The sequence below is a fragment of the Macrobrachium rosenbergii genome, chromosome 23 (assembly GCF_040412425.1).
Source record: "Macrobrachium rosenbergii isolate ZJJX-2024 chromosome 23, ASM4041242v1, whole genome shotgun sequence".
In the NCBI taxonomy this organism is placed as follows: domain Eukaryota; kingdom Metazoa; phylum Arthropoda; class Malacostraca; order Decapoda; family Palaemonidae; genus Macrobrachium; species Macrobrachium rosenbergii.
The window spans coordinates 23,018,301-23,028,494 of NC_089763.1; the positions used below are offsets into that span (position 1 = coordinate 23,018,301).

General features: G+C 32.8%; 2 protein-coding genes across 2 annotated transcripts; both read left to right on the plus strand.

The window, feature by feature from the left end:
• Nucleotides 1-693: 693 nt before the first annotated feature.
• LOC136851173 (neuropeptide-like protein 31) lies at nt 694-2,293 on the plus strand. The gene is made up of 3 exons (XM_067125131.1): nt 694-770; nt 1,506-1,842; nt 2,228-2,293. The coding sequence occupies exons 1-3, from the start codon at nt 768-770 to the stop codon at nt 2,236-2,238; spliced, it is 351 nt and encodes a 116-aa protein (XP_066981232.1). The 5' UTR covers nt 694-767; the 3' UTR covers nt 2,239-2,293.
• A 3,579-nt stretch (nt 2,294-5,872) lies between these two features.
• On the plus strand, nt 5,873-7,791 carry LOC136851174 (neuropeptide-like protein 33). Its single transcript, XM_067125132.1, has 3 exons — nt 5,873-6,078; nt 7,318-7,606; nt 7,729-7,791. Exons 1-3 carry the CDS (start codon nt 5,992-5,994, stop codon nt 7,737-7,739), a joined length of 387 nt encoding a protein of 128 aa, XP_066981233.1. The 5' UTR covers nt 5,873-5,991; the 3' UTR covers nt 7,740-7,791.
• The last annotated feature ends 2,403 nt before the right edge of the window (nt 7,792-10,194 follow it).

The window sequence follows — 10,194 nt, forward strand, 5'->3', positions numbered from 1 at the left end:
AATTTATCAACTGTTGCTTTACCACTCTCTTAGTTCTTCTATTTCTGCCTTTATTAAATCGATCAACTGTTGCTTTACCACTCTCTTAGCTCTTCTATTCCTAACTTTATCAAATCAATCAACTGTTGCTTTAGCACTCTCTTAGCTCTTTCTGCTATTCCTACTTTTATCAAATCGATCAACTTTTGCTATATCACTCTCTTCTATCCCTACCTTTATCAAATCAATCAACTGTTGCTTTAGCACTCTCTTAGCTCTTTCTGCTATTCCTACTTTTATCAAATCGATCAACTGTTGCTATATCACTCTCTTCTCCAGGCCTTCTTACTCTTTCTGCTATTCCTAGATCAAATACAATGCCAGCATTTCACACTCCTCAGATAAACTCTCAGCATTTCGCTCCTCACTCTCGCCTAACCTCCCCCTCCCCGTGCACCTCTCCGCCCCCTCCCCCCACTGTCCAAAATTAGAGCAAAAAACTGGAAAAATGTCTGCCTCTCATTTTCACACACGACTGGAAATCTTCGGTAGCTCAACTGAACACTCCCCTTAACCTCACTCTCCTCTCAACGCTCAAACGCACATATACACTCATACACAAACACATGTACACACAAACACACACACAGAAAAAAATTGCCACTTACTTCCACACAGTACTGGACGCCCCTCGTATCTCGATCACTATTTAAACCCAGGTGATCACGAAACAGGTATCCAGTCCACAGGTTGACTTCCAGCCAGGCACCTACTACCTCCTTCTAAACATGGTAAAGAAAAAAATGTTTTTTCGACCTACCGTATGTTCCAAAACTGTTTATGTTCCAAAAGTGTTTATTTGATGTAAATTTAGTATTTCACAAAAAAAAAATTTCCTTGAAAAAACGTTTTTGTTTGGTGTAGAATTTTAGGTATTTTACAAAAAATTCCTTGAAAAAATGATTTTGGTTAATGTAGAATTGTTTGTATTTCCAAAAGCTTCCTCGCGATATAATAATTCCGAAAATATTAGGGAGAGATGGATTTTAGGAAACTATACTAAAAGTAGAATTTCATTACTGTAATTTTTCTGCAGATATTTGAGTAAATACAAATTTAGAATGATATAGAAAGAATCATTTCTCACTGGGCTTAATAACCTAGCCGTTTTCATGATATCTTATTAACGGGTAAAATTCATAGAAATATGAAGAGGATTTTTCATTAATTAAAAGTCGGATTCTACATCTATGTTCATACTGGATAATCTTTATATTCTTATTTCCCTTTAATATAAGACTTCATTCCCACTATTCATTATATGTTAGTCATATTCTCGTCATTGTTAAGGTGCATGGTATTAATCTTATTAACAAATGTTAAATTAAACAAATATAATAATGCATAATTTTCTTAACAAATGTTTGTTTAAATAAATGTAACAATATGATAAACTATCAAGTTTTATTATGATATATATTTTATCATTATTATTTTATAGAACATTTTTATTTATTTATTTTCAGCGAGTAGCAATTGTGGCCCTTCTTGTTCTGGTCGCCGTGGCCATGGTTATGGCCGACCCAGACCCAGGATACGGCAAAGGACATGGCCACGGTGGCTACGGCAAAGGACACGGCCATGGCGGATATGGCAAAGGACACGGCCATGGATACGGCAAAGGACACGGACACGGAGGATACGGCAAAGGACACGGCCATGGATATGGTAAAGGACACGGCCATGGTGGATATGGTAAAGGACACGGCCATGGTGGATACGGCAAAGGACACGGCCATGGTGGATACGGCAAAGGACACGGCCATGGAGGCTATGGGAAAGGACATGGTCACGGTGGATATGGTAAGTATTGAAGAACTGAATTAGTTTCCTTTTATATTAATTGTAAATTTGAAATCCTATATTTTATCATAATATGACCTTTCACTTCTGCCAATTAAAAGTACTTTTTTTACATTTAAATGTATGAAATGTAGTAAATATACAAAAAGTATAATTGCATTGTCGAAATATACTAGTCAAATATGAAAGGAACTGAGAGAAACACCAGTAGTATTTAATTTTAATTTTGATTATTTTTTTACCTTCAAATATATGAAATGTAGTAGATACATTAAGAAAAATATAGATAAAATATCTAAACATACTAATCTTGTCAAATATGAAAAGATATGAGAGAAAAATCAATACTGTTTAATTTTAATTTTCTTTCTTTATTTTTTTTCAGGTTACCATTAAATTGCAGCGATATGCAACGAATTTTTTATCGACTAATAAATAACAGTTAATATTTATTTATTGTTTCTCTATCCCTGAAATTTTAATAAAATCCCATGACAATTTTGAAACATATCATAATAGGTCAATCTATTTAATTGTCAACATGAAACTCAGAGTGATTTGATATACATCGTAATAGATGAACCAATTTCCAACATGAAATTGGAAGTAATTTGATATGCATCATAACAGATCAACCTATTTCATTATAAAAATGAAATTCAAGGTAATTTGATATATCTCATTAGAGATCAACCTATTTAATTGTCGACATGAAATTCAAAGAAATTTGATGTATATCATAATAGATCAACCTATTTAATTGTCAACATGAAATTCAAAGTAATTTGATATATATCATAATATATCAACCCATTTAATTATAAAAATGAAATTCAAATGAACAAATATAAATAATGTTTTTATGGCAGCAACATATGACACCAACTGGCCTAAATCATTTAAGCCATAACAAAGAAACATGGAAAAAAAAAATTGAAGTTTTGGTGAAAAAACAACAATACTTTCACAGATAGCTGCTACCTCGTACTGGATTTGATAGTTTGCTTTGCGTTATTATTATAAACAGTAGACAATCATCTTGCGTCGATGATAACGTAAGAATCAATTAGCCATTGTATATTTAAGTGACAGTGTTATGATTTGTTGTGGTGTGACGTAAATTAATTTTTTCAGACCTGTAATTCTAGTTAAAAAAATTTTCACATTTTTTCAAATATCACTGAAATATTCCATTATTATTATTATTATTATGTGTGTGTTATTATTATTATTATTATTATTATTATTATTATTATTTATTATAAAAATCAGAATTCTATAATGATGAACTATCTATACAGTTTATTAATTTAATGTGGAACAAAATAATAAGGGGCCAATAATAATGAACTGTAGTACTACTGTGTAATAAAGTTTACTATAATTGTGGATTTTTATTACAAAACAGTTTTCTTTGTAAATTTATTATACGTCATTGTGTGTGTGTGGCCAATATTATGGAAGATGTATTCATTATGGAACAACCCCGCAGGAATTACCTGACTTAATTTTCCAAAGAGGGGCGAAAATTTCAGGTTACAGAAATGACTTTGCTATCAGTGCTTTTCAATACAGTTTTGTTTAAGGCATGGATGTGTGAGAGAGAGAGAAAGAGAGAGAGAGAGTCAGAATATAGATCAGAAGGTGTCGAATATAGATCATGTAAACGGTACTCCCGCATCAATAACCACGGCTTGATAATGGTTGTTGATTTAGAATATGCTGGCTTCATACCAGCTTGGAAAAGATATGAACTGAAGTACGAGGCTTGGTGTGGACCTCTGTACTCTGTCCGGCTAACAGAGACAACTTCGATGAACAAAAGGAAAGCTAGACAGATAGGGCCATTGGTTTTTTTAAGTTGTTAAGTATCTGTTAACTATTAAAAGTTTTTTTTTTGTGAAATATGCTCGAACTCTTGAGCTGAGCAAGAAATTTACTTCATATATCCAGCACTATTTATATTTCATTCAATGTATCTATTTGACTTTGAAAATAAAAATACGCAACAACCTATAAAAACTCCAGTAAAATGCCCTTGCGGTGCACTGGCCTTAAGGTTCTTGGCAGCAGCGAGCCCCAGCCAGACACTAAGCGTTTCTTTTCTTTTACTGTACCTCCTTTCATATTCTCTTTCTTCATCTTGCTTTCACCCTCTCGTAACTATTGGTTTCATATTGGGCTGCTTTGAGTTTTCCTCCTGTTACACTTTTCAAACCTTTTACTGTCAATTTCCGTTTCAGTGCTGAATGACCTCATAGTTCCCAGTACTTGGCCTTTGGCCCAAATTCTATATTCAATTCAATTCATTTAAGGAAAACTTCCGTATATCATAAAATTATGCGCCTCTGTAGTCACATCAATTTTCTCAACAAAACTTGATAATAAAAGATTGAGATAAAATAAAGAACCTTAATAACAAGAAGTAACTAATTAACTAAATTTGGTAAAGTAAATCTAAAATAAAAATAAGAAATGACATAAAAAATAAAGAATAAAAATAATAATGAAAATAGCAACAATAATCACAATCAAAATAATAAGATATTAACTCAGACACATAATATATATATATATATATATATATATATATATATATATATATATATATATATATATATATATATATATATATATATATATATACATATATATATATATACATATATATATATATGTGTGTGTGTGTCAAGACATACCAAGACATGCCAGGCATTCAGACAAACTGGCATATAATTAGAAACAATAGTCAGACATTAAACAAAAGATATTTCTCACACGTGAGCACTAAGGCCATGCTTCGATACCGTCCCCCAAATTCAGAGTTTCTTTGTTTCCACGGTTCTAAGCCTGGCCGGGCAAATATCAAGTACTCATTACGCTTACAATCGCCGAGTGTTTGATTGTGTTATGAAATAACTTCATTTTTTTCAAGTCATTGTATTCTCCCCCCTCCCCTGTCCACCCGATCTCCCAATTCTCCCCCCACCCCATCAACCCAAAAAAAAAAACAAGCATATGTTTCAATGATTGTCCAGTTTTATTAATAAATATTTTGCTGTCCATTGTATTTACAAACTGTATCTTTATTTTTACTAGTTCACCCATACTGTCTAAAATAACGGCAAAGTCCCGACCATAAGGACGTTAAGTACCGTCTAGAAATTTTTGCAACAGCACTTCCATTCTGCATACCTTTATAAGGGCAAACTGTGAGAGATACCAACCCTGGACTAGAAGACGGCAACTCTATACATAGAATTTGTAACCCACAAAAATTATATGGGTTCGAATTCCCAACGGGGACGGAGAGATAAAAGAACATGCCTTTAAAACCGTGATCTTTAATACAGTGCATCATTTATATGGTAGTTAATCGATTAAGTTGGTCGCAGGTGGCGTGGAAGGCATAGGGCCAGCACCGTCATCCCAGCTCCGGATGTATTTTCATTGTCCAACTCAGATGGAAAATTTCATACTGTATATATATATATATATATATATATATATATATATATATATATATATATATATACTGTATATACATATATATATTTATATATATATACATATATATTTAAATATATATCTATATATATATATATATATATATATATATATATATATATTTAAATATATATATATATATATATATAAATATATATATATATATATATATATATATATATATATATATATATATATACATATATATATATATATGTATAAATATATATATATATATATATATATATATATATATATATATTTATACATATATGTATATATAATATATATGTATGTATGCATGTACGTATGTATGTATGTATGCGTTGTGTGTTTCAGTGTTTGTATAGTCATATATAAAAGCAAAATTCCGTGCTAGATAACTAGCTGATATTTTATCAAACTGTTTGTTGTAATTCCCTTTTAACTTCCATAACAGCTAAGAAATAGGTACTCTTTTCTTCTCATTCCTTTTAGAGAGAGAGAGAGAGAGAGAGAGAGAGAGAGAGAGAGAGAGAGAGAGGGGCACAGTCACTTAGCAGTTACTTCATCTCCCGACCTTCATCCAATAAAGAACAATGATTTGCTACCATTTCCACACAGGCCAAAAAAAAAAAAAGAAAATTGGCGAATTCGGGTGCTATGGTCACTATAAATACCCGATCGACGGTCACTCCAGCAACCATTCCTTTGGTAACTAGCGAGGAGGAACCAACACTTGCCAAAATGGTGAGAGAAAGAGAGAGAGAGAGAGATCGGTTCACGTTTTCATTTTCTGTTTATTTACTCATTTATTTATTTAATTATTCATTTATCTATTTATTTATTAGTTTATTTATTTATTTACTCACTTATTTATTGATTGATTGATTGATTGATTGATTTATTTATTTTTATCTATTTACTTATTTACCTATTTACGTATTCAGTTATTTATTCACTTATTTATTTATCTATTTACTTATTTATTTGCTTATTTACTTATTACTTAATTAATCTATTTATTTATTCACTTATTTATTTATCTATTTGCTTATTCAGTTATTTATTCTGTTATTTATTCATCTCTTTACTTCTTTATTTACTTATTTATCCATTAATTAATTAATTAATTTATTTATTTATTGAATATTTCGAGTCTTATTGAATTTAAACAAGTAAAAATGCACCGAAGTTTCTTCGGCGCAATCACGTTTTCTGTACAGCCGCTACGGCGTATATTCAAGGCCACCGAAAATAGATCTATCTTTCGGTGTTCTTGGTATAAAGCTGTATGAGCCGCGGCCCATGAAACTTTAACAACGGCCCGGTGATGGCCTAAGCTATATCGTTGCCAGAAGCACGATTATGGCTAACTTTAACCATAAATAAAATAGAGGCTACTGAGGCTAGAGGCTGCAATTTGGCATGTTTGATGATTGGAGGTGGATGGCCAACATACCAATTTGCAGCCCTCTGGCCTCAGTAATTCTTTAAGATCTAGGGCGGACAGAAAAAGTGGGACGGACAACAAAGCCGGTACAATAGTTTTCTTTTACAGAAAACTAAAACTCATTTTGGTAACAGCTCTTTTCATTTCTTTAGCAATACACTGAGAGTTAAGTTTCCATAAAGAATTTAATTCTGGATCTGACAGTCGAGTCATGTAACAATAATTTTTTTTTGCCTTATTCATTTGTTCATTTATTTATTTTCCTATTTATTTATTAATCTATTCATCTGTTCATTAACATATTTGTGTATTTGCTATTTATTATCTAATCAAGTAAATTATTATATTTTTGTCAAAAATGTTAATAAAAGTCCTTCGCGGTTTAGTCAAGCAAAATCTCTTGTAGGTAAGTAACATAATAAATAAGAACACAATAAGAACCTCGAGGTTTACTTTCATCTCATAAATTTCTAATGAATTTTAATATAAATTTATTTATTTATTTATTAATTCATCGCTTTACTGATCACTTCCAGCGCGTAGCTTTCGTTGCCCTTCTCGTTCTAATTGCTGTGGTCATGGTAATGGCCGACCCCGACCCGGGATACGGCAAAGGACACGGCCACGGCGGATACGGCAAAGGACACGGCCATGGCGGATACGGCAAAGGACACGGCCATGGCGGATACGGCAAAGGACACGGCCACAAAGGCTACGGCAAAGGACACGGCCACGGTGGATATGGCAAAGGACACGGCCACGGCGGATACGGCAAAGGACACGGCCACAAAGGCTACGGCAAAGGGCATGGCCATGGTGGATACGGTAAGAGCCATTCAACAAGAAGCATCACTAAATGAAATGATAAACATCATTCTAATTTATCTTGATATAATATTTTTTTTCACAGATTTACTGATATTAATGAATTTTTTGACATTTTTCAGGTTACCATTAAGTTATGACTTCCTGTCACGATTTCTACCTCGAAAAATAAATATCGACAGAAATCATTGTTTTTAAATCTCCTAAAGTTTATTATAAAGGTACGATAGTTATTCTTTGTGAAGAAGCAAAGGAAAAGATACTGTTCTCCCTTATTCCCATTTTATATTCTACGAATTTAAAATACTTTGATGTATCAGGTATATTCAAGGTGTGAGAATCCCTTATTCATAGGTACAGCACATCTGAGACTATTTTTTGAACAGAAATTAATTCAGTGGAAATAGAAAAATCTCTTTAAACTACTTATTCGATTGCTGATATTTTGCGAAGTAAGTATTTATTAAATATATGCAGTTGATATGCTGGGTGTCTAAGACGTAACTACAAACTGGAATACTTTACAAAATTACGTTGTTTTACTTTTTAGTTTTCTGTAAAGGAAAACTATTGTGCCGGCTTTCTCTGTCCTTCCGCACTTTTTTATGTCCGCACTTTTTCTATCCGCCCTCAGATCTTAAAAACTACTGAGGCTAGAGGGCTGCAAATTGGTGTGTTGACCATCCACCATCCAGCTATCAAACATATCAAATTGCAGCCCTCTAGCCTCAGTATTTTTAATGCCTTGATTCAGTACTTTATCTTATAAAGCAATAATAATAATAATAATAATAATAATAATAATAATAATAATAATAATAATAATAATAATAATAATAATAATAATAATAATTCAGTACTACCTATAAACCTCAGTTACCTTAAGATGTAAAAGAGATATTTTCATCATTCATAAGATACAAATAATTTTGTATGCTTCATTGTGTATGCTCCCTGCCGTATGCTCCTTTCTATATGCTCCCTTGTACAGTATATGCTTCCTTCTGTATGCTCCGTGCTTTATGCTCCTTTCTCTATGCTCCTTTCTATATGCTCCCTTCTGTGTGCTCCTTTCTATATGCTCCCTTTTGTGCTACTGTGTGCTCTCTTCTATGTGCTCCCATCTGTATACTCCCTTCCGTATGTTCCTTCTTCTTATGCTCCCTTCTGTGCTCCTGTATGCTCCCTTCTATATGTTCCCTTCTGTACGCGCCCTTCTACATGCTCCTTTCTATATGCTCCCTTCTCTGCTTCTATAGGCTCCTTTGTGTATGCTCCCATATGTATTATTCCTTCTACGAGTATATGCTCCCATCTGTGTGCTCCTTTCTATATGCTCTCTTATGTATGCTTCCTTCTGAATGCTTCTTTCTATGCTCCTTTTTGTATGCTTCCTTCTGTGTTTCCGTGGAAATTCGGCCTAGGAAAATGAAGAATGAGTCTGAGGAAGTCGAAGAGTGTACAGAACCTTTATCAACGTTTATACTCGGAAATATTATTAATAATCAAAATAATAAAACTGAGACTAAACATAAATGACAAAACCTAACCCTAGACTCCTTTCTCTCTCTCTCTCTCTCTCTCTCTCTCTCTCTCTCTCTCTCTCTCTCTCTCTCTCTCTCTCTCTCTCTTAGTATGCTTCCAGCACAAAATACCGTGCAAATATCTGGGCAGGGAGTTTCTTTCCATGGAAAAGTTTTATATTTTCTTAAGGCAATTACTGACATTTTATCGCCCAGTCGACTGATTCCAAAAGACAATGTTGTCTTTATATTAGCAAAATATCAAGGGACAAATATTTTCTTGCTACGAAAATCAGATAATATATTTTGAAAGGAATTTCGTATAAATACTCATATCTGACGTTTAACAGGGGTTGTATCTATATTGTCTCAGATGAAAATAAAAAAAAGATAGCCCTCTTGTCCTAATACTTACTTGAGAATCGGAAACAGTATCATTTTCATAACGTTTGCTGAAGCTTGTAGGAAGCACATGCAGTGTTTAAATGTTTGCAATAATTGAGGAATTTCCTCAAAATTGCAGAAGACTGAGCAACTGCATGGCATACTGGATGATGCCACCACGCTAATTATGGGAGTAACCAATTATCAACATAATTATCATCATTGCATATTATAAAATGGCTGATAAATCTAACAATTAAATTCAGGTATATCATGTCAATCACGTATTCAATAATTTATTGTTGAATGGACAGGAACATTTCAGATAATATTTATCATCTCTAGCTCATAAAACTATATTAAGATATGCTAAAATAAAAATTACAGTTCATTTTTATCATTAGATTATCGTATTAATTAGAGCGACCACGTGGCCACTTCCAGTCCTTTTTCCAGAGCGGGAATTCGATGTATTTTTGCTCAAAATAGAGGAGCTGACGCCATCTATTGGATGGACGACAGCATTTTGGTATTTGGGAGAGTAAGGGTCTCAGATATTTGTTATATTTGTTTATTTCTCGCAAACTAAAGACTCAAATCCATTGGAATAATGAGAATAGCTTTTTATTTGTATAATGTATCGTTGCATATAAGAATTTTAGCTTAATGTAATGCCAATAA